This window comes from Cucurbita pepo, chromosome LG08 (genome assembly GCF_002806865.2).
Source record: "Cucurbita pepo subsp. pepo cultivar mu-cu-16 chromosome LG08, ASM280686v2, whole genome shotgun sequence".
Lineage (NCBI taxonomy): Eukaryota > Viridiplantae > Streptophyta > Magnoliopsida > Cucurbitales > Cucurbitaceae > Cucurbita > Cucurbita pepo.
The window spans coordinates 1,037,296-1,060,222 of NC_036645.1; the positions used below are offsets into that span (position 1 = coordinate 1,037,296).

At 37.8% G+C, this 22,927-nt stretch overlaps 5 protein-coding genes and 1 long non-coding RNA gene across 6 annotated transcripts; all 6 read left to right on the plus strand.

Annotated features, from left to right (window-relative positions):
* The first annotated feature begins 1,459 nt into the window (after positions 1-1,459).
* On the plus strand, positions 1,460-4,577 carry LOC111799968 (acetate/butyrate--CoA ligase AAE7, peroxisomal-like). The gene is made up of 3 exons (XM_023683516.1): positions 1,460-1,837; positions 2,588-3,178; positions 3,469-4,577. The coding sequence occupies exons 1-3, from the start codon at positions 1,622-1,624 to the stop codon at positions 4,363-4,365; spliced, it is 1,704 nt and encodes a 567-aa protein (XP_023539284.1). The 5' UTR covers positions 1,460-1,621; the 3' UTR covers positions 4,366-4,577.
* Positions 4,578-5,261: 684 nt separating this feature from the next.
* LOC111799969 (putative pentatricopeptide repeat-containing protein At3g16890, mitochondrial) lies at positions 5,262-8,186 on the plus strand. The gene has a single exon (XM_023683517.1). It carries the CDS (start codon positions 5,324-5,326, stop codon positions 7,388-7,390), a length of 2,067 nt encoding a protein of 688 aa, XP_023539285.1. The 5' UTR covers positions 5,262-5,323; the 3' UTR covers positions 7,391-8,186.
* A 228-nt stretch (positions 8,187-8,414) lies between these two features.
* Positions 8,415-11,375, plus strand: LOC111799970. The gene is made up of 2 exons (XR_002815943.1): positions 8,415-8,699; positions 10,997-11,375. It is a non-coding gene; the product is annotated as an uncharacterized LOC111799970 (long non-coding RNA).
* An 872-nt stretch (positions 11,376-12,247) lies between these two features.
* Positions 12,248-14,310, plus strand: LOC111800965 (transcription factor MYB111-like). Its single transcript, XM_023684903.1, has 3 exons — positions 12,248-12,529; positions 12,910-13,039; positions 13,601-14,310. The coding sequence occupies exons 1-3, from the start codon at positions 12,397-12,399 to the stop codon at positions 14,130-14,132; spliced, it is 795 nt and encodes a 264-aa protein (XP_023540671.1). The 5' UTR covers positions 12,248-12,396; the 3' UTR covers positions 14,133-14,310.
* A 1,726-nt stretch (positions 14,311-16,036) lies between these two features.
* On the plus strand, positions 16,037-18,398 carry LOC111800614. Its single transcript, XM_023684392.1, has 3 exons — positions 16,037-16,350; positions 16,985-17,241; positions 17,902-18,398. The coding sequence occupies exons 1-3, from the start codon at positions 16,186-16,188 to the stop codon at positions 18,299-18,301; spliced, it is 822 nt and encodes a 273-aa protein (XP_023540160.1). The 5' UTR covers positions 16,037-16,185; the 3' UTR covers positions 18,302-18,398.
* A 2,170-nt stretch (positions 18,399-20,568) lies between these two features.
* LOC111799567 (GATA transcription factor 15-like) lies at positions 20,569-21,925 on the plus strand. Its single transcript, XM_023682938.1, has 3 exons — positions 20,569-21,004; positions 21,083-21,229; positions 21,329-21,925. The coding sequence occupies exons 1-3, from the start codon at positions 20,981-20,983 to the stop codon at positions 21,608-21,610; spliced, it is 453 nt and encodes a 150-aa protein (XP_023538706.1). The 5' UTR covers positions 20,569-20,980; the 3' UTR covers positions 21,611-21,925.
* The last annotated feature ends 1,002 nt before the right edge of the window (positions 21,926-22,927 follow it).

The following is a 22,927-nucleotide window of genomic DNA, read 5'->3' on the forward strand; positions in this document are numbered from 1 at the left end:
AAGGGTTTTTCGGTTAAGTTGAAATATTGATTATTTAATATGTTATTCACTTATTTGTCATTTTAACTTTTCTAATTTTTTATTTTTATTTTTAAGAATGGTCCAATATTACTTTAATAATATTAAGTGATTACACTCAAACTATTATTATTAATTTTGAAACTTTTATAAAATTTAATATCAATATTCTAATCCTATTTTAAAATTAAATTAACTTAATTTCAAATATTCCTAATAATTAAAAAACCAGTTAATTTGATTATCTTTGTTAAAAATTTAAACCAAATAATCGAATTAATTTTTTTTATTCTTAATAAATTCAATCTAACTAGATTCGAAAAAAAAAATATCAGAGCTGTTTTTTTTGTTGGAGCCATTTTTAGGTGGCCGAAATATTATATTTAAAATAATATTATGTTTATATAAAAAAGGTATGAGAAATTGTGACCGTTCAAGGTGGAGAAGCCAATTTCAAAAATTTTAGGAATAAGAAAAATTAATTGAAATAAAATTAATTTTTTTAGTTTAAATAAATAAATAATTTATGAATTCAAATCATGGATTTGATTAAATTATGATAAAAACATCTTATTAAATATTTAAAATGTAATTTTAGTATATTAACCATAAAAATTCCAATAATTCGACTGCACCCAACTAAAATATTTTTATAGTCGGATTGAATCAAATTAATTATTTGGATTTAAAATTAAATTGAGTTGAAGTAATATTTCGACCCGTACCAAATCAAACTCATTAACCATAGTTAACCCATTACAATATATATTAAATCGATTTATATTTTCAAAATTCAAGAAAATTAATTTATATGGAAATTATCATTTAAAATTTGTTTTCCTTTTCCATAACATTTTGTCATTTCCCAAATAACAATAAACACGTCAATTTTTATCCAAGGAAAAATAGCTACAAAAAGAAAAATACACTCAAAAAGTTATTTTGATTTTTTTAAAATATTTTCAATTAAAATTTAATTAATTGCAATATTAACAACAATTTAATAATTTTAATATATACATATTTCACAAATGGTTTATAGAAATATCCCATCTGTAAATTAGTTATATAAATATATTAAATACTGTTTTAATTGAAAAAAGTGTTAAATTAACATAGACGGGTGTGGTATGATATTGTCCACTTTGAGCATAAACTCGTGTAGCTTTGTTTTGGATTTTCCTTTGACTTTCATCATCCATCACCTCCCTCCTAAGTTTAGGACATGACTCTGATACCATGTTAGATAAACATACTCCCTACAATGGTATGATATTGTCCACCTTGAACATAAGTTATAATGTATATGTTTTGGGCTCTAAGACTGTATTTTTTATTATAAACTTATAATGATTCACTGAATTGGGCGCGTAGGCAATAGACAGACCGGCGAAATGGACAGAAAAGGAAAAATCCGATCAATCACAGAGTCAAAATTCACGTATCTTCTCCAGCCGTCCGATGACTTTCTCTCTCTATAGGCTTTTGGAGCTATAAATACCTCTCATCCACCGCTTTTCTATCCCCATGGTTCCGTCTGCCATTTATCTATAGGGAGAGAAACAGATACAGAGAGAGAGAGAGAGAACTCTGTTTCTGAGTTATGGCTAGAGCCAGAGATATCGACGATCTGCCGAAGAACGACGCCAACTATACCGCCTTAACGCCGCTGTGGTTTCTGGAGAGAGCCGCCTTGGTTCATCCTTCCAGATTATCGGTTGTCCATGGATCTCGCCGCTACAACTGGCTTCAGACTTACCAACGCTGTCGCCGTTTGGCTTCTGCTCTTTCGAACCGCTCCATCGGCGCCGGAGATACGGTTCTTCTCATTACTTTCACTCNTTTTTTTTTTTTTTTTTTTTTTTTTTTTTTTTTTTTTTTTTTTTCATTTTAAAATCTTGTTAACTGTCTGTGAGTGTAATTCGTCTGTCTGGATTTAGCGGTAGTGGTGGTTGTTGAATCGTTGGACTCGGTGAGTGGAAAGTAATTGCTGGATTAATCGGTTTTTGTGTGGTTTCCTTTTTGGTCTTAAAACTCAACTCGATCAGGAGAATTATCGGAATAGATTCTAAAGAGTGATACGTTTATGGCATATAGTGATGAAGTGTTTATTGGTCGAGTTTTAGCCTTGCCAGGCTTGCTTACTTTATGATTTGGAAAACCAGAAGCTGTAAGCGTTAATCGCACTCAATAAAGCTTGGGGTTGGGATCTTCTAGTTTTTGTTGGTTCATAATATATGATCACTGAAGCTTTTTTCAGGCTATTGTTCTTCGAAATGGCAGTGTTCTTGTTGATTATTTCAGAAATTCATCTCATTATATTCTATAGGATTACGATACTACGAAGAGTCGATTGCGTTTCACGCGTGTTCTATAGGATTCCAATTATGCCTCGCTGCTTTAAGAGCAAAGTCGATTACGTTACTTTAATAGTTCCTGATCGGAATTCCGGGGGTTCTTTAATCTGTCTAATACGTTATCTTGGAAATTCATTATTTTAACATCTCTTCGATATGTTGTCTTGGGAATTTGTTGATGTTATCTGAAAGAAAATTGATTGTTTTTTTAGGTGGCAATAATTGCTCCAAACATACCGGCTATCTATGAAGCTCATTTTGGAGTTCCCATGGCTGGAGCTGTTCTAAATTGTGTCAATATTCGTTTAAATGCACAAACAATTTCATTTCTTCTCGGTCACTCATCATCTGCAGTTGTTATGGTGGATCAAGAGTTTTTTCCCTTAGCAGAAGAAGCTTTGAATATCCTAGCTGAAAAAGGCCGTGGGCAGTACAAGCCACCACTTCTAATTGTAATTGGTGATGAAAGCTGTGATCCCGAGGCACTGAAATATGCTTTATCGAAAGGGGCCATTGAATACGAGAAATTCTTGGAAACGGGCAATCCTGAGTATGCTTGGAAACCACCAGAAGATGAGTGGCAGAGCATTGCTCTTGGCTATACGTCTGGCACAACTTCAAGTCCTAAAGGGGTGGTTTTGAGCCACCGAGGGGCATATGTCATGTCTTTGAGTGTAGGCTTAGCGTGGGGGATGAATGATGGAGCTATTTATCTTTGGACCCTGCCAATGTTCCATTGCAATGGTTGGTGTTACACATGGGCACTAGCTGCTTTCTGTGGGACGAGTATATGCCTCCGACAGGTATTAACAAGAAATCTTTTCGAACCATTTTACGTTTATCGAATAGTTCCTAGTATGCTAAATCCTAATGACAATAGATTGAACTAAAATGGAAACATTAAGAAGGTTTTTTTCATTCATTCTTTCGAAACTCCTCTTTGAGGCTGCTCGTAATTTTTACGGTTCATCATCGAACAACTTTTCAAATGCTCAAAAACACTATTGTTCATATTTTTGTGGCTTTCTAAATGCTGTCATGTTATGATTCTTCTTGATAGCTAGCAGCTTTTTCCTTTTGGTTGTTGTTACAGGTCACAGCCAAGGCAGTTTATTCAGCCATAGCCAAATATAAAGTAACACACTTTTGTGCAGCACCTGTGGTTCTTAACACTATTGTCAATGCCCCTAAAGAAGACACTATCCTCCCCCTTCCCCATGTCGTCCATGCAATGACCGCAGGCGCTGCTCCACCTCCTTCTGTATTATACGCAATGTCGCAGAAGGGCTTCCGCGTCACTCACACCTATGGCCTATCCGAAACCTATGGTCCCTCCACAGTATGCGCATGGAAACCAGAGTGGGACCAATTGCCTCCCGAAGCCCAAGCGCGAATGAACGCTCGTCAAGGCGTACGATACATAGCATTGGAGGGGTTAGACGTTGTCAACACTCAAACAATGCAGCCAGTTCCTTGTGATGGAAAAACTGTCGGAGAGATCGTAATGCGTGGGAACGCTGTTATGAAAGGCTACTTAAAGAACCCGAAAGCAAACGAAGAGGCCTTTGCAAATGGGTGGTTCCACTCAGGCGATCTCGGCGTGAAACATCCAGATGGTTACATAGAAGTGAAAGACAGATCAAAGGACATCATCATTTCTGGAGGCGAGAACATCAGCAGTGTGGAGATAGAGAACACGCTGTACCAGCACCCGGCGGTGCTGGAGGCGTCTGTTGTAGCTAGAGCAGACGAACGGTGGGGAGAATCCCCTTGCGCTTTTGTGGCATTGAAGGTGAAGATAGATAAGGATAAGGAGCGGGAAATGGGTGAGGACATCATGAAGTTTTGCAAGGCGAGGATGCCAGCTTACTGGGTCCCGAAATCTGTGGTGTTTGGGGAGCTGCCAAAAACAGCAACAGGGAAGATTCAAAAGAATCTGCTGAGAGCGAAGGCGAAGGAGATGGGGCCTGTTAACATCAGCAAGCTGTAAGGAAGCGTGGGAGCCCCACTGGGATGAGCCGCCGCCGCCGCCGCCGCCGCTGCTTCTGTAGATACTTTGAGTATGTATTGTATTTTACAGGTCAGAAACAGAGTATACAAATACTTCGTTATTCTAATACAGATTCACTGCTACTGAGATTTGTTTGAGTCACTTCAAATTGTCTTTAGCCAACGTTGTTTTATTCATATGTTTTCAACCCTTTTATTATTATTATTATTATTATTTTGTCGTTGATTGCGGAGAGAGAACATTGGAGGGTTTAGAGAGAGACAAAACGGTATCTTACAGAAAAATTTAATTTGATTTTTTTTGCTAAATTAATAAAAATATTCTTAAATTTTATATTTCTATCTAAAAAATTCATTAAAATTTTAAAAGTTTTGAATGAAAATTTATTATTATTTTATTTCAAAAATAATATTCAACTTTACAAATTTTTATTAATACCTCGATCTATTTTTTAAAAAATTTAAAAGTATCTATACAATTAGAATTTTAAAATAACATTAACACACATAAATTTAATAATATTTTTGAAATACGATAGTATTTTTGAATTTTTTAAAAAAATTAATGATATTAACAAAACTTTTAAAACTTATAAATATTTTAAAAATAATTTTGAAAGATATAAAAGATATTTTTGAAACTATTTTGAAATATTATTTTTGAAACAAATTATTAAAAAGTATTTTTATTATTTTTAAAATTTACAAATAATTTTTAGTTTTNTTTTTTTTTTTTTTTTTTTTTTTTTTTTTTTTTTTTTTTTTTTTTTTTTTTTTTTTTTTCAGTTCAACTTGACATTTTATCAGCTACGGAGTACGGATTAGGTAAATGTTGCTTCTGGAGTAAAAACCAGCCATCCCGTTTTAGAGTTCGTTCCGTTCGATATATATATAAAAACGAAGTGACGAGCGCGCCTCGGCTCAGTCTCCAGAAGGCCATGAAAGGGCTTCATTCTTCGGGTCTCAGGGCGACGCCTGTTCTAAGAAATCGTCCTCAACAAGCTTACTCCACGATTAACGAGTATCGGAGACAAAACCCTTCGAACACAGTCCACAGAACTTCAAAACACAACCCCTTGAACAACACTGAAGCGCCTTCAAGAGGTAATCCTTACCCACTAACTAGTCAATTAGAGAATACCAGCTTGATTCGGCACCCCACTCGTGAACATAGTTTGAATCTTAAACCAATTGATCATTCGTATATTTCTAGGATTCTATTGAGCAAGGACTGGTTTCTATTGCTAAACCACGAGTTTAAGGCGAAGAGGCTCGTTTTGGATCCTCAATTTGTTGTTAGTATTTTGCAAAATCAAGAAAACCCATTAAATGCTATAAGATTTTATATCTGGGTTTCGAATATCGACCCTTCACTTGCAGAGAAACAATCGATTCGAGGGGTTCTTGGCCGCAACCTTTATCGAGAAGGTCCTGATCGTCCGGTGTTATTGTCAGTTGATCTGCTTCAGCAAATTAAAGAGTCTGGTCTTAAAGTGACACAGGAATTGCTTTGTATATTACTTGGAAGTTGGGGTAGATTGGGTTTGGCAAAATACTGTGTGGAAGTATTTGGGCAAATTTCGTTTCTGGGACTCAATCCCACCACCAGACTGTACAATGCTGTAATTGATGCATTGATCAAGTCCAATTCTCTGGACTTGGCTTATTTAAAATTTCAGCAAATGTCGTCTCATAACTGCGTTCCTGATAGGTTCACTTACAACATTCTCATCCATGGTGTTTGTAGGCTTGGGGTGGTGGATGAGGCACTTCGTTTGATGAAACAAATGGAGGGCTTGGGATATTTTCCGAATGTGTTCACGTATACGATCTTGATTGATGGATTTTTCAATGCCATGAGGGCCGATGAAGCCTTTGGAGTTTTACAGACAATGAAGGAGAGGAATGTGGTTCCAAATGCAGCAACTATGAGATCCCTGGTTCATGGAGTATTTCGTTGTTGTGCTCCGGATAAAGCTTTTGAATATTTATTGGAATTTGTTGAGAAGAAGCCAAGCGTGTCTCAATTGGTCTGTGACAATATTCTTTACTGCCTTTCAAATAATTCTATGGCCAGTGAGGCTGTTATGTTTTTGAGTAAAATGGGGAAGAAAGGTTATGTTCCGGATAATTCAACCTTTAATGTCACTATGGCATGTGTATTAAATAAGCTAGACCTGAAAGAAGCTTGTGATATATTCGATAATTGTACGCAGAGAGGTGTCAAGCCAGGGTTCAGTACATATCTTGCGCTTATTGAAGCTCTGTACAAGGCGGGGAAAACGGAGATTGGAAACAAATATATGGATCGAATAATAAAGGATGGTCTTGTTTCGAACAACTATTCATATAATATGGTCATTGATTGCCTTTGCAAAGGCAAATTAATGGACAGAGCAGCAGAAATCTTTAGGGATCTGCAGTCTAAAGGCATTTCTCCAAATATTGTAACTTTTAATACACTTATTAGTGGGTATTGCAGAAATGGAGGTATGGACAAAGCTCAGGAATTTCTTGAAATGCTATTAGAATGTCGTTTTAGACCCGATATCTTCACTTTTAATTCAGTAATTGATGGCCTCTGTCAAGCACACAAGTACGAAGATGCTTTTGGTTGTTTCAATGAAATGGTCGAGTGGGATGTCACTCCAAATGCTATCACGTATAATATATTGATACACTCCTTTTGTGCGATTGGAAATGTTGCTAGATCTACTCAACTCTTGAGAAAAATGCAACTTCACGGTATACAACCCGATACTTTTTCCTTCAATGCTCTTATCCAAAGCTACTTTCGAATGAATAAAGTTCATAAAGCTGAGAAGCTTTTTGATTCAATGTTAAGGTTGGGTATACAGCCCGACAATTATACTTATGGTGCTTTTATTAAGTCATTGTGCAAGTCAGGTAGGCATGATGAAGCAAGGGAGATGTTTCTCTCAATGAAGGTGAATGGTTGTACTCCTGACTCTTATACTTGCAGTCTTATTAACGCCCATATTTAAATCTTTACTCGATCTTTATGTGAATGCTGAGGAAATTGTGGAGATTGAAGAAAATATGTGAACAAGAACATTTTATGAAAAGCTTGGACATCGGGGATTGGCCATATTGGTACTGATATCTTGATGTTTTCCGATATGAATTGTTTCAAGCACTGTCAAGATAAAAAATGTCCCTTGTTGTTGAGAGAGGAGGACGGGCAATTCACTTTCCATTTGATGTTAACAGCAGTCTGATGAGTTCTTAGACGCCAAAGGAACATATTCGCAGTTATTAAAAAAGATCATGGCTTTTTACTAAATCTTGATGCTTGGCAGTGAATATGCTAAAACTTAAGGTGCCATCATATTTCATTTGCAAGCACACTTAGGTGTGTAGTACGGCTCAGTCACCTCGAACAGAGTAGTTGAAACTCCAAGGTCATTATTTGAGGGGATGAAACTTACCATCTGCCCCCTACATCGACCCCATGGTACAATGTAAGGTTTCAGAATTCGGCAGGATTTTCAATACTGTAGCCATGGAGTTTCTTCGAGGACGAAAAACACAAAGGCTTCTATAATGGATATTCATCTGTGATTCATGTGACCTTGATACTTTATCTGTTGCCAATGTGAAATGGCGAGCAGGTGTTATCTTCCTATGTATTTATTTGAAAAGAAGTCCAACGTTGAAGAATTTTTACTGATTTCTCTGTAACTACTAACCTAGGCTTGATTTGAGGACTGGACACTCCAAGACAGTTGGGACAATCTGAAACCATTTCTTGTGCTATTCCATTTCCCCCTTTTCTGTTTATCATGTCAGAATGATGAATGACATAAAAAGGACTTGACATGGCTGTTTCTATTGGCTTTTGAAGGGAGATTTGGTCCGTCAATTTCGCATCTAGCTCTTATGATTTAGATAACACAATGTTAAAGTTTTTCTATTAGCTTTCGCAGCCTAAGCCCAAGCTCACCGCTAGCAGATATTGTTATCATTGGGCTTTTCCTTTCGAGCTTCCCCCCAAAGTTTTTAAAGCACGTCTGCTAGGGAGAGGTTTCTACACTCTTATAAAGAATGGTTTGTTCTCCTCTCCAACCGATGTGAGATCTCATAGGCAGAATAGTAGGTTGTTGTATAGGGATTATAAATTCTTACTTTAACTAGAATTCATATAATTTCCATTTGATTGTAGCTAATGCTTTTGATAGGTTAAGTGGATAACGTTGCATGTGCAATGGGTGCCACAAGTTTTGACCCCATTGAAACTTTCTCCAAGAACTTGCTGTGTTTGGATCTTGTCTAGACGCTGTCCATGGGATAGAGGTAACATACTCTGATCACTACTTGCGGTCTGTTTAAAAGCAGTCCACCGTACTTACGAATTAAATCTGCTCATTGTACTTTCTTGTATATGAATTAACTTCAACCCATTGAGTCCGAAAAAAAAAAACTGAACCTGGGTAGGTACCCTATATACGGCAAAAGACTGATATTAAACATATTTTGCTTGTGGCTGTACTACTTGATAGGAGGGTGGTGGATTAATATTCACGTCGTATAGCCATCATATGTTCTCTAGTTGGTCTGCACTCTGCAGTAGGTTTCTCGAATCAAATGCTTAATGGTCTCTTTTATATTTGTTCATTCTCAAACAAAAGGTGTTTTTTAAAAAAAAAAAAAAAAAAAAAAAAAAAAATTGCTATTAGCTAAAAAGCCACTTATCATGTTATTGGGTTGATGTGGAATGACCTTCTTTTGCCTTCATATATCTTGAAATGCCTCTTAGATCATAATTGTAGAACTTTGGGTTGAAAAAGTTCCAAACAAACCGTTGTCATCGACCAAAAGGTCAGAGATTCGAATCTCACCCTACAAGAGTATCTCAGGAAAGGACCCTTTTTTCTTGGGAAGGGTAAAATACTTTAATCAAGTCCATGCACACAATTCTTCTGTACTTTCTATTCTGTTTCGAAATTCTGACTGATATTAAATAGAAAACTCGAGAGGGTTAACAGAGTTTCTTTTTTTTTTTTTTTGATGGAAGGTTGTGGTAAAAGGGGTTGGTCCCATTTAGTTAGTTGGAAGTCAGTGTCAAGATCTCTTGGGGGGTGGGGTGGGGGGGTCAAGGTCCTCTAAGTGGTTATGGTGGTGTTTTACCCCCTCTGAAACCACAATCACTGTGGAATTGGATCACAGATTCACAATTAGTAGATATGAGGTTAACCCCATTGGTTTAGATTTCAATGAGGGGTCTAATAACTACGACGAACCTGCATAAATCGTTTGCTTAGCGTTTCCTCTGTACACTTGGTTTCTCTATAATGATGGTAGCAGAATCAGTCTTAAAGGGTTTTACTTTTCTTGTTTCATTCCTCCTGTAAGCTATAGGAAGTCCAACTTTAGAAAAAGCTAGGTCTTTTAATGGCTTGTTGCCCTTTGAATGATACCTTTGATTTCACTCAGGGGGCCTCAGCTCTTTTACTTCACTTGCAATGGTGTGTTCTTTATAAGAAGGCGTGGGGAGATTTGAATCATTTATTATAAAGGTTGATGTTCCTTTTCTATTGAGGTTCGACGTTGCGACACGATAGACATAATTTGTCCATCCTCTCTTGAAAAGTGGTATTTTTGCTCTTCTGTGAAGTATTTGGTTGGAAAGAAACTAGAGGTCTTCTTCAGATGATGAGAATTCTTGCCCTGCTTTAATGAATCGATCTGGTTTCATACTTCACTACCTTTTTATAGTTGTCACGCACTTTTTCTATCAATATCTGGCCTCCTTTTTGTACCTTCTGCATTTCATTTAATTTTTTGTTGCCCTAGTGTTGGCCCGACCACTCTTCCGTGAGGCTGCATGTGAGATCCCACATCGATTGGGGAGGAGAACGAAACATTCTTTATATGGGTGTGGAAACCTCTCCTTAGTAGATTCGTTTTAAAAACTTTGAGGGGAAAACCCAAAGAGGACAATATCTGCTAGCGGTGGGCTTGGACTGTTACAAATGGTATCAGAGTCAGACACCGGGCAATGTGTTAGCAAGGAGGCTAAGCTCCAAAGGGGTGTGGACACGAAGTGGTGTGCTAGCAAGGATGTTGGGCTCTAAAGGGGGTGAATTGGGGGGTCTCACATTGATGTGAGAAGGGAACGAGTGCCAGCGAGGACGCTGGACCCTGAAGGGGGTGGATTGTGAGATCTCACATCGGTTGAGTATGAGAACGAAACATTTTTTATAAGGGTATAGAAACCTCTTCCTAGTAGACGTGTTCTGAAAACCTTGAGAGGAAGCTCGTAAGGGAAAGCCGAAAAAGGACAATATCTACTTGTAAATGTTGTAAGGGTCCGACCGATGCATAGGGATCAGCTATCATCAACTTGTTGTTGCTGACAAAACAACGTTTCAATGTATTGATGGCTAGCTACTGATATTCCTTCGCTTTTGAGGGAATACTTGTCTGTTTGCTAAATCTGGACCACTGCATTGATCCCTTTGATTCTACCATTCTGCAAGTGGGTTTATATTTAATATACTTGCTTGCCAAATTGAATTCTTTCACCGTTGTTTAGGTTGGAGAGTCAGTGAGAAACTTTATGAGTTCTCTTTTAAAATTCATTTTTTCAGGGATGGCTATTCTCCATAATGGGGTGAATTTAGTTGGCGCTCGAGCGAGTGGTTGGGTTATTTCACTCGATCATAATGTCTCGACGTGACAGCAAAACGCCCCGACATCACGAGTCGATCAGTTTGCGTCTCGGCCAAGTTTGCTTCGATGTGATGAGCTCGACCCGAGCGGTAGGAAATGAAAAGAAGGCTGCAAAACTCTGTAAAATCTTCTATCAAACTACGACGTTTTGTATCCATGGAGATGGTTTGGCTGAATCTAACCCCCATATTTCGAGTCATTTGAACAAAAATTCTCATGTTATTTGGTGTTCTTTTGTAGTGTTTTATTAGATGCACTGTTTCAATTTAGTACGTAGATGAACATTTTTCATTTCAATCATTTTGTATACAAAAAAACACAAACATGCATTTAAGAACTAAAAAGGTGGATTGAAAGGAAGCTCATTCAAGCACTCGTAAACGACGTATGATATTGCGAAGATAGGAACAAAAATATTTGTAATAGCCATTTGAGTGAGTTTGAAGATCAACGAGGCGTTATGACTTCAATTTCAAATCATCTCATTTAGAAGTATCATAAGTATCATATAAGCTAACTATAGTTTGTGAGCGATACAGATGAAGAGTTTTTCAACACATGAAAAATGATTGTCCTAATAAAGCAGGTTTGTCAAAGGGCTCTAGGTCGAAAGCTATCATTATCTTGCTCGTGAGGGATGATGATGACTTCCTCGAAAGAAAAAAAGATTTACTTTACCATGATAGCGGTTTTATAGATATGCACACATGCATCAGTAATGACAAAAGAACTTTCAACTGAGTCAAGTAGCTAAAAGTTGCATTATAAGTTTTAACAGGGTATATCAACCTGTAACTCGAAAGTATTGGAAGGTTACACTCCAAGTGGTCTATCTCAACCCACGAACGCTCCTAGAATCCATATCTATTCTTTTCGTTCATTTCTGAGAATGGGTATTCAAACCTTTTAAGTCAAACCTATTGAGTTATGCTTAAATTGACATTTCATCGTAAGTACTGTGCTTTACATTTAAAATCTTCCGATTTTTCTTAATTCAACAACTGCAGGATTAGAGATCGACCGAACGCTCCACCGTTGTGGCAATTAAGTCGAAGGGGTCGTCTACAACATAACCAGACTAACTCTCTCTCTCACAGTTGTGACAATAAATAAGGGTATCCCACCGTTCAGTTTCTTCTTCTTTTTTACTCCCACAATTTAGGAAATCCTATAACTTAGGGACCAGCTCCCCAAGTTAAGCTCCGCTCCTCTCTGTCTGTCTTGTCTCTCTACAATTATTCAAACACTGTCTTAGCTAACCAAACAGTTGTTCTTGTCGCCGCCATTGTTGCTCTGATCCCTCTTTTTCATCAGAGCTATGGTGAGAGCTCCTTGTTGTGAAAAAGTAGGCCTCAAAAGGGGAAGGTGGTCAGCTGAAGAAGATGAGCTCTTAACCAACTATATTCAAGCCAATGGTGAAGGTTCTTGGAGATCCTTACCCAAGAATGCAGGTCATTTTTCACTTCTCTTCCCTACGAATTGTTCGAGTTTTGTCAAACGATAAACAAACCCGGTTTTGAATCGGTTCCCTCGAGTGTATTTTCAGCCAAAGATTTGTGTTCGAAAAGAAATTCTAGGACGGTGAGGTTTGAATCTCAAACATTTTGATTGAGAGACATGACCCTGTTAACCGTGATTCGTGTTTTTCTTTGTTTGTTATGAAGCTTTAATCGAGCTACTTTTTTAACTATTCAAATTCCTAACATGTCTCGCATCCAAAAATGAAAAATGGGAAAAAGACAATGTAGAAATTACTCGAAAGCCAAACCTTAAATGTTTTGATGGTTTTTTTTGGACATGTTCTTGAGACATTTATGGTTTTATGGTAAAGGATTGTTAAGATGCGGAAAGAGTTGTAGATTGAGATGGATTAACTACTTGAGGCGAGACTTGAAGAGAGGGAACATCACGGCAGATGAAGAACAAATGATTGTAAAGATGCATAACGCTTTTGGCAACAGGTAATTTTTTTAATTGTTAATAAAAATAACGATAGCTGAGCTATGCTTATATTGGGAGTAATAAAAAATGTTTTAATTATTATTATTTTTCCTCGTTTGCTTTCCATTAAGAGTTGTGTAGAAAATTGCAGGTTCGTCCATTTTTAAAATTATCGGTTATTATTCTCAACAAGTTTATAATAAGTGATTCCATTTTTTTCATCGGGTTCAGGTAGAGACTAAAGATCTTGAACCACTGATCCGACAGAACAACTTAAAAGATAAAGCAGTAACGTTAATTTCTTCACGCTAGTTTTAGTTCCAAATTTGAAATACCAACTATACCCATAAGAACGCTCTTAATTACATGATTTCTTCTTTATATAAACAGATATCGGGTCGATTAAACAATTAGTTGTGACGTTATTGTTATTACCACCACCGCCATTAGTCTTATAATTATTTTCCTCGACCGTGTCTCCCAAAATAAATAAGTGTGCCCAACTTAGTTGTCAAATTGGTGGACCTTAGTATATCATATCAATCAAATCCAACTTGATTTTTCTCTCGTTACTTTTTCAGGTGGTCTTTAATAGCATCACATATGCCGGGCCGAACAGACAATGAAATAAAAAACTACTGGAACTCTCATCTTAGTCGAAGAATCTACACAGTAACACGACCATCTGCCAAGTCTACTTCACCTATAATGGGCATCCTCGACATCATTCCCGCACCCAAACGAAGGAAAAACACGACCGATCGAGCAAGTCGACAACAAACGAACGCAATCGAAGGGAAGACAATCCCTCCCCATATAGAGAAAGAGGAAAAAGAAGAAGGGTTGAGCTCAAAAGATAGTAAAGAAGGAGAGGACTTGGGACCATATGATTGGCTAGATGGTGAAATAGAGAGACTCAATAATGATCCTGAATGGATTAAAAGCAATGAGAAAATGGCATTTGAAGATGATGTTCAAAATGGGGAGAGGTCTTCTTCTTCCTCCATCAACTCAGCTTTAGAAATGGATCAATGGCTCAACTTTGATTGGGAGCTTCACAAGATTTCTTCTTGGTTATGGGAAACCGAGATCGATCGATGTATTGAGAGTTAGGGTTTATTATCCTCGGAATTTCGGGAGTAATGAGAAACATTCAAAGTACGAGTCTCGTAGTGGTTTTGAAAGGAGAAGATCGAATTATAAGAGAGATTAAGAGTTCTCGATATTTCATCGACCCAATACAATTCCGTGCGTCTTTATTGTTATAAAACAGTGATATTTTGGATGATAACACAAACTCTTCCCAAAACCCTAAAAATCAAATAACTTTTCAGAGTGTCTGATGATTTGGGTTAGGTCGGGTTTGGACATTTTTAACCTAAATTCAATTGTTCGGCGTAAATTTTCAACTCAAACTACCCTTCTCAAATAATGAACCCAACCCAACCATAAATTTTTTGGGTTAGGTTGGTACGGTATTTTAGAATATAATAAAAATAATTATGAAATTAAATAAATTACCCCGTTTTATTTAATTTGAACCCAACCCAATTTAAATAAGTTCATAATCTGACGTATATTATATTCGGTGAATGGATTGAATTTTTTGAACATCCCTACAACATTGATCTCGATTACCGACATAAACTAATATATATACAAACATGTTACATATTACAATCAACANAAAAAAAAAAAAAAAAAAAAAAAAAAAAAAAAAAATATTTATATGTTAAAAATTAGAATCAGAGGGTGAGGAGTTATCAGCTAAAGAAACTTTGCTGAGGCGGCTAGGCAGCAGCCGGACGCCATGGACGGGGTTTCTTCTTCTTCCTGTCCACCGCTTTTGAGCTCCATAAACTGCTCTATGAGCCAAAGCCTTCCCCACATTGGAGCTCGCCGCGGTGGCGGCGGCGGCTTTCGAGCTCGGGTTCTTCTCTGGCTTTGTTGGTTGATTTCCGGTGGCGGGCGTGGTGACGGCGGGATCAAAACCTCTGGAATCGGGTCGCTCGGAACTCATTAGTTTGAAATGAAGGAGATGAAGAACAGGTAGTTTGTAAAAATCCAATTTTTGTGGAATATATTTTGTTTTTGTTCTCTTCTTACAAGTTAAGGAACATGAGATTCCATAACATAAATCCAAACCCAAATTTAATTCCATTTGTTTAAATTGGTTTGGAATATAATTTGATTGGTTCGTGGAGCTAAGAATGTTGGATTTTTTTAGTGGGTCGTGTTCAATAAAAAAATTATTAAATCATACGTTTGGTCTTTAAAATTTTTAAATTACGTAGATTACTCGAGATCGGGTAGTTTATATAGTCTCAACCTTTCATATTTCCTATATATACATACTTATACGGGCTTCGTTCCTTAAAAGCAATTTGTAGCATAATTTATATAAAAAAAAATACAAAATTAATATATATATATATATATATATATATATATATATATATATAGGCGTCCATTTAAGTAGTAGGGTCGAGACCCAAAGATTTGTCCAAGAAATGAGAGAAGCGAAAATAGATTTTCCCTCGTTAACCAAACATGATTACATGCAGACAGACTATGTTGTAATAAGTTTTTTGAAGTTATATATATATATATATAGATATATATATATATTTATATTTGTTAGTAAATATTATTGGATTTATTAATATGTTTTATATTTTAAATTATATTAAAAAAATGGAAATAATTCATTAATTTTTTTAAATAAATATATTTGTAATAAAAAAATTAATAATTTTTTTTTCTCAATCCTCGTAAATTCTTTATTGGAAATTTTTGTCTTGATTCGTGCAAAAATAAAAGGATAATTATCTGTCCCGTGGACATTAAAAATATGAACTTTTAGATACAGAAATGAAAGTTTATTATTGTATTAGACTCAACCGAACGTCCGAGTATTAAAGAAGGTCAACAAAGTTCGAGAAGCTTTGAATTAAAAAAGAAAAATGATCACCAAAGGTTAAACTTTTGATAGAAGCTTACAATAAGGGGATAGAGAATCTTGTGGCTTTTAAGCAACCTTTGGTGGAAGTAATTCTGTTATTCAAATTCTCTGCGTGTTCTTCTCCACTTTCTTCTTTCTCTTTATTACCAATGTTTAAAACACAACCGCCATTGACGACCACCAATGAAGCTTTGATCCATCCATATGGGAAGGACAAAAGCTATGGCGGTAACACATGAGGATCTTCACCCAAGTCGAAGGAGCTCTGAATTAGGCAGCAAAATGGGGACTTTTCTCATCATTTTGACCGTCCTTTGTGGCCTTTGTTGCTTCATTCTTTGCCTCGTTGCCGAGTCTACTCGTTCTCAGGTACGTATCTCACCGACCCTTTTCACGATTTTTGTGTTCGGTATGATATTGTCAATAGAAATGTCTATTTAGCCTCCGGGGCTGGAGAATAGGGTAAAAGAGTAAGAAGGGATTTTTCTTCGTTAGCTAAATGGAGCCGGAGATGGAGAATATATTCCCTGTATGTAACAGCCCAAGTCCACCGCTAGCATATATTGTCCTCTTTGGGCTTTTCCTTTTGAGTTTCCCCTCTTTTGGTTTTTTCCTTTCGGGCTTCCTCTCAAAGTGTACCACTAGCTAATTGATGTCCCACATCGGTTAGGAAGGAGAATGGAACACCCTTTATCTGAGTGTGAGAATCTATTCCCAGCCGATGTGTTTTAAAGCCTTGAGGGGAAGTCCGAGAAGGAAAGCCCAAAAAAGACAATATCCGCTAGCGGTGAGCTTGGGCTATTACATTGTCCTTGTCCTTGCACCGAGCTCACCTCACCCCAGCGAACTCTTCGGAGAATCCCGCAAAAGTAGAGAAAATTCTGCGGGAATAAAAATGAAATAGAAGACAGAAACAGAGAATTAGGACCAAACATGTTTTTTTAACAACCTAGGAGGTAGGTTTAGATATGGGTTTGCATGTTTTTTCTAACCTTTTTCACAGGTGATATGGAAGGGTAGAGACGAGAATAATAACAAGAAGGGAGAGAAGAGATGCTGGTACAGCGGCAGTGGGAGGACGCCGCTGGTGTGCACGGCGAGCGCGTTTCTCGGCATGGCGGTGATGATGGTGGTGCAACATTTGTACGTGTTGATTGCAGTGAGTAAGTCGCCGCCGCCTGCTCTCATTGCTTGGGACCCTTCTTTTGCCACTTCCAAATCTCTAACCTTTCAAGCTGCTTTCTTCTTCGTTTCAACATGGTAATCATCAACACCTCCATTATCTCTCTCCTTTATTCAAACCCAAGTTAAGCATATTCCTTCACCCCAACTTAATACTTTTCATATTCGACCAAATTCACGACCCATGACCCAAGCCTACCGATAACAGATATTGTTCTCTTTAGACTTTTCCTTTCAGGGTTTCCCTCAAAGTTTTTAAAACGCGTCTCCAGTGAGAAGTTTCCACACCCTTGTAAAGAATGGTTCGTTCTTCTCTCCAATTGATGTGGTATCTCACAAAAGTCCAAAAATGACAATATCTGCTAGTGGTGAGCTTGGTGTTACAAATGGTATCAGAGGCAGACACCGGGCGATGTGCCGTCAGACACGAGGCGGTGTGCCAACAATGACGCCGGGCCCTGAAGGGATTGGATTGGAGGAGTCCCAGATCGATTGGAGAAGGGAACGAGTGCCTGCAAAGACGGTGGGTCACAACAGAGAGTGGATTGTGATATTCTTTACAAGGGTGTGGAAACCTATTCCTACTAGACAGGTTTTTAAAACTTTGAGGGGAACCTAAGAGTAGACTGGTCGAGTCCAAAAGACAATATCTGCTAACAGTGGACTTGAGCTGAGCCGAAACATTCGAATCGATGGCCCTCTCATTTCCATATGGGTTGGTTTGTTTTGGGTTGGCAGGATAAGTTTCTCAGTGGGAGAGATTTTACTATTGATAGGACTGAGCGTAGAATCAGGTCATCTCAAGGACTGGTGGAGTCCAAAAGAGAGTTGCTTGGTGATCAAAGAAGGTTTGTTCTCAGCAGCTGGGGTTTTTGAGCTGGCGACGGTGTTCCTCGCCGCCGGTCTATACATGACGGCGGTGCGAGCACAGAGATTGTTTGAAGATCAAGTAAACGTGAGAAGAGAGGTGCTGGAAAGTTACCATATCCACAGTTCGCCGCCCCGGTCGCCACCGGTGCAGCCGATGCCGCCAATTGCGAGAGAGGACCCTGTGATCAGACATAGCCATCATCCAGAGTCTCCCTTTTTGTTCTTGCTCCCATCTTCAGCTGCTTTCTGCAAACAGCTCTCTCGTTGATTATTATTATTATTTTTTTAAAGGAGATGGTTTTATGAATTTGTATAAAATAGGTTAAATACTATTTTGATTCGGTTTAGTTGTTAACTTTTGTTTATATATATTAATAAGCAATAATTTAACATCAAATTTCAAGAAATTTATGGTCGTGTTAGATTAAAATTGTGATATGAGATAATGTGTGAGATTACTCATCGGTTGGGGAGGAGAACGAAACATCATTTGTAAGTGTGTAGAAATCATTCCGTATCAGATCTATTTAGAAGCTCAAAAGGGAAAACCCAAAGAGAACAATATCTGCTAGTGGTGGGCTTGGGCCGTTACAAATGGTATCAGAGCCTGACATGGAACGATGTGCCAGTGAGAAAGCTGTTCCCCGAAGGAGGTAGACACGAGGCAGTGTGCCAGTAAGGACGCTGGGCCCTGAAGGAGGTGGATTTGGTAGGGGTCCCACATCGATTGGAGAAAGGAACGAGTGCCAGCGAGGACGTTGGGCCTTGAAGGGGGGGTTCCCCGAAGGAAGTAAACACGAGGCAGTGTGCCAGTAAGGACGCTACCCTGAAGGGAGGTTCCCCGAAGGAAGTAGACACGAGACGTTGTGTCAGTAAGGACGCTGAACCTCGAAGGGGGTGGATTTAATAGGGGTTCCACATCGATTGGAGAAAGGAACGAGTGTCAGCGAGGACGTTGGGCCTTGAAGGGGGGTTCCCCGAAGGAAGTAGACACGAGGCGTTGTGCCAGTAAGGACGCTACCCTGAAGGGAGGTTCCCCAAAGGAAGTAGACACGAGGCAATGTGCCAGTAAGAACGCTACCCTGAAGGAAGTAGACACAAGACGTTGTGCCAGTAAAGATGCTGGGCCTCGAAAGGGGTGGATTTAGTAGGGGTCCCACATCGATTGGAGAAAGGAGCGAGTGGCAACGAGGACACTGTGCCCTGAAGGGGGTGGATTTAGTAGGGGTCCCACATTGATTGGAGAAAGGAGCGAGTGCCAACGAGGACACTGTGCCCCGAAGGGGGTTCCCAAAGAAAGTAGACACAAGGCATTGTGCCAGTAAGGACGTTGTCCTNGGGGGGGGGGGGGGTTCCCAAAGAAAATAGACACGAGGCGGTGTGCCAGTAAAGACGCTACCCTGAAGGGGGGTTCCCTGAAAGAAGTAGACACGAGACATTGTGCCAGTAAAGACGCTGGGCCTGGAAGGGGTGGATTTAGTAGGGGTCCCACATCGATTAAAGAGAGGAACGAGTGTCAGCAAGGACATTGGAAAGTGATACCACACTCAATCTTCTACATTCTTAAATGACGACAAGACGCATAAAAGAGATAACGCTATCAACTTTGTAAGCTCCCGTTTCAAGATTAATGGATTATAGTCGATCGATTACAATTAATTAAGATTGGGAGGAAGGATAACATAATCTATTCTTATCGAGATTGTGGTGTAGCAACTTGATTATAACATTATCCAATTAATTNTTTGGGTTTCTGGAATAAAATAAAATAAAATAAAAAATAGAATAAATTGAGTGTTCCTTCAATCACATCTTTTCCTAAGCTCGTGTTCATTTCGAGACCCCAAAAAACACAATTTAAAAATTAAAAAAAATGTACAATTTAAAGTTGCCGCCAAATTCAAACGCCAAGAGATGGGCGGGCGTTGACCAATCAGACATCCAACGGCTCAGATGCAAAGCATTGACCGTTAAGTCAACATCATGTCTGGTCTTTATTTTAGCCTATATTAATTAATCAAAAGTACATGTTTTAGTTACCAACATTTTGAGTGCTTTTTTCTTCCTTTTAACTTAGCTTCTAAATAAATATTTATCCAAAATCATTTGATTTTTTTTTTTTAATTTTTTAAAAAATTAAATTATAAATATCATAAATATTTATTTTATTGGGTATTTTTCTCTTTATTAATTATTTAAAATATTCTTAATCTTTTCAACGTTATAATTGATTAGGATTGTAATCTTATTTTCGAGTTTTTTATTTTAAAATTGTTTTTTATTTTAAAAACACTAAATTCAAAATTGTTTTTTATTTTAAAAATATTAAACCAAACCCAAAAAGGAAATCAATAATTAAAATAAATAAATAAATAAATAAAAGTCGAAGGAAACGACCAAAGGGAGTGGCGCCCTTTTTGTTCATTTGGGGGTAGTTTTTGGCGGGGGAAGAAGAGTTTTTCAGGCAAGGGTATTTTCGGCATTTAAAAAAAACAGCAGAGAGAGTAGCTAGGGTTTCTTCCGCCCCCGCGCTCTCTCCTTTTGGTTGTATATATTTAAGATTGGATTTTCAGATCCCGCTTGCGGCCACTGCATTTGTGTCGGTTTGATTCCTATTTCATCCTCTCATCCCTTCCTCTCTAATTCTTTCCCTCTGCATTTTCCTTTCAATTTTCTGCCTTCTCTCCGATCTCTGCCATTCTTTCACTCTACTCTGATCTCCTTTCGTTTCCGCCATTGATTTTCCTTTCTGGGTTTGATCTGTTTCTCAGATCCCCCCTCTCCCCCTTCTCGATCTCGCCTCCCCTGTTTCCTCTGTCTCTGATCGACTCTTTTGCGAGATACCCATCGTTTGATTCTCTGATCTCTAATCGTTTCACTCACTACCCACTTCGAGTTTCGTGTTTTTGAAATCTGGGTTTTTCTTAGATCTCTCCAATACCAACGGATGATGATGGATCCAAGCGATAGAGTGAGTATTCGTCTCTGTTTTTGAGATTTTCCTTTCTTTTTCACTTCAGTTTCTGATCGGTGGTTACTAATGTTGTAGGTATCGGAATCGGAGGACATATCCAGCAAAAACTCCGGCGGGGTATCATCGGAGGAGAGTCAAGTGAACGAGCAGAACAAGAAGACATGTGCTGACTGCGGCACTTCAAAAACCCCCTTATGGAGAGGCGGCCCAGCTGGTCCAAAGGTGATTTCATTGATCGATCTGAACTCTAATGGAGTTCATAAGCTATATCTCTCGATCCCTGTCTCAGATTTTTGTTTTTTTCTGTCTGATTTCGAACAGTCTCTTTGCAATGCGTGTGGGATTAGAAGTAGGAAGAAGAGGAGATCGATTTTGGGGTTAAGCAAAGGAGTTGTTGAGGATAAGAAGAACAAAAGGAGCAATAGTTGCCACAATATTAGCAATAGTAAGCTAAGAGATAGCTTGAAACAGAGGCTCATGGCTTTGGGGAGAGAGGTTTTGATGCAGAGATCTAGCGTTGAGAGGCAGAGGAAGAAGCTGGGAGAGGAAGAACAGGCTGCTGTGTTGTTAATGGCGCTGTCATATGGCTCTGTTTTTGCTTGAAAACAGCCATTAATGAAGATCAGAAAGAGCAATAAAGAAGAAACCAAAATCTAACCTAGAAGAAGAAGAAGAAGTATATTGAGTGAAATTCTGTTAGTTCTTTATTATTCCTATAGATCTCTCTCTATCTTTTTTGTTGTATTAACTAACCATTGTTTTTTTGGATGTTGGAGAGTATTATGAGTAATGTAGTGTTGTGGTGAAGAGTTTGATAATGAATTTTGTTGAGCATTGTCATTGCTGATTCTTGTTTGTCTCTTGATGATCATTGATATTAATGATGATGATGAATAAAACTCTGTTTGAACTTGTTAATTGGAGATTTTTGTTCTTATTTATGGGCTAATTTTATATAATATGTTGGATCTTGAATGCAATCCAAACCAAAAGTAACATGGAAAAAAGGGTTCAGATGCAACGGAATAGTTCGTTTTCCTCGCCAACTAATGTGGGATCTCATAATCTAGCCCCCTGGAGGTTCAGCCATCTCACAATCCACTCTCTTCGAGTCCCGTTTCTCTCACCAACCAATGTGTGATTTCACAATCCACTCCCTTAGAGGCCCAACGTCCACACTATCCAGTGTTTGACTCTAATATCATTCGTAACAACCCAAGTCCACGGCTAGTAGATATTGTTTGTTTTAGCTTCATTTTTCTCACTAACCAATGTGAGATTTCACAATCCACCCCTTTGGGGGCTTAGCGTCCACACAGCTCAGTGTCTGGCTTTGATACTATTTGTAACAGCCCAAACCTTTAGTGTCCACACAGCCTCAGTGTCTGGCTTTGATACTATTTATAGACCTCAGCCTCACGGTTTTTATAACGCATATGATAGAAAGAGTTTTCCACGTGCTTATAAGAAATGTCTCGTTCCCCTTTCCAACCAATATGAGGTCTCACAAGAGATCTGCCTGATTTCACAATCAATAGGTTCTAAAACGAGAAGAACTAATATTATTGATGAGTGTGATGGTGGTATTAAATGGTTGAAATAATGAGTGAAATGGAATTTTAGTTAATAAGAGATATAAATGTTGTATCATTCTAGTAATATTGGTGATTGTATTTAAATATATATAAATTTTATTTTCGAGAGTTAATATATTTTAGTATAAATAAATTTTTGTTAAAAATATATCATTAGAAACATTTTAATTTTTTTTTTAATTTGACGTATTTTATAAGATGAAGAAAATATTGTAAACAATGAAAATAAAAATTAATAGAAAAAAAAAAGAGAAATTTATAAAATAAATAAACAATTTTGAGAAAAAGAAAATAGTTGATAAATAAAATAATAGATTGGATTTTC

Bases quoted from the DNA above. Each gene is read 5' to 3' on its own strand.
- LOC111799968 (XM_023683516.1), top strand. From the start codon at position 1,622: ATGGCTAGAGCCAGAGATATCGACGATCTGCCGAAGAACGACGCCAAC. The intron at 1,838-2,587 runs GTTCTTCTCATT...TTGTTTTTTTAG, and splicing joins CCATCGGCGCCGGAGATACG to GTGGCAATAATTGCTCCAAA. The intron at 3,179-3,468 runs GTATTAACAAGA...TTGTTGTTACAG, and splicing joins CGAGTATATGCCTCCGACAG to GTCACAGCCAAGGCAGTTTA.
- LOC111799969 (XM_023683517.1), top strand. From the start codon at position 5,324: ATGAAAGGGCTTCATTCTTCGGGTCTCAGGGCGACGCCTGTTCTAAGA.
- LOC111800965 (XM_023684903.1), top strand. From the start codon at position 12,397: ATGGTGAGAGCTCCTTGTTGTGAAAAAGTAGGCCTCAAAAGGGGAAGG. The intron at 12,530-12,909 runs GTCATTTTTCAC...TTTATGGTAAAG, and splicing joins ATCCTTACCCAAGAATGCAG to GATTGTTAAGATGCGGAAAG. The intron at 13,040-13,600 runs GTAATTTTTTTA...TTACTTTTTCAG, and splicing joins CATAACGCTTTTGGCAACAG to GTGGTCTTTAATAGCATCAC.
- LOC111800614 (XM_023684392.1), top strand. From the start codon at position 16,186: ATGGGAAGGACAAAAGCTATGGCGGTAACACATGAGGATCTTCACCCA. The intron at 16,351-16,984 runs GTACGTATCTCA...CCTTTTTCACAG, and splicing joins CCGAGTCTACTCGTTCTCAG to GTGATATGGAAGGGTAGAGA. The intron at 17,242-17,901 runs GTAATCATCAAC...TTGGGTTGGCAG, and splicing joins TTCTTCTTCGTTTCAACATG to GATAAGTTTCTCAGTGGGAG.
- LOC111799567 (XM_023682938.1), top strand. From the start codon at position 20,981: ATGATGATGGATCCAAGCGATAGA. The intron at 21,005-21,082 runs GTGAGTATTCGT...CTAATGTTGTAG, and splicing joins TGATGGATCCAAGCGATAGA to GTATCGGAATCGGAGGACAT. The intron at 21,230-21,328 runs GTGATTTCATTG...GATTTCGAACAG, and splicing joins GCGGCCCAGCTGGTCCAAAG to TCTCTTTGCAATGCGTGTGG.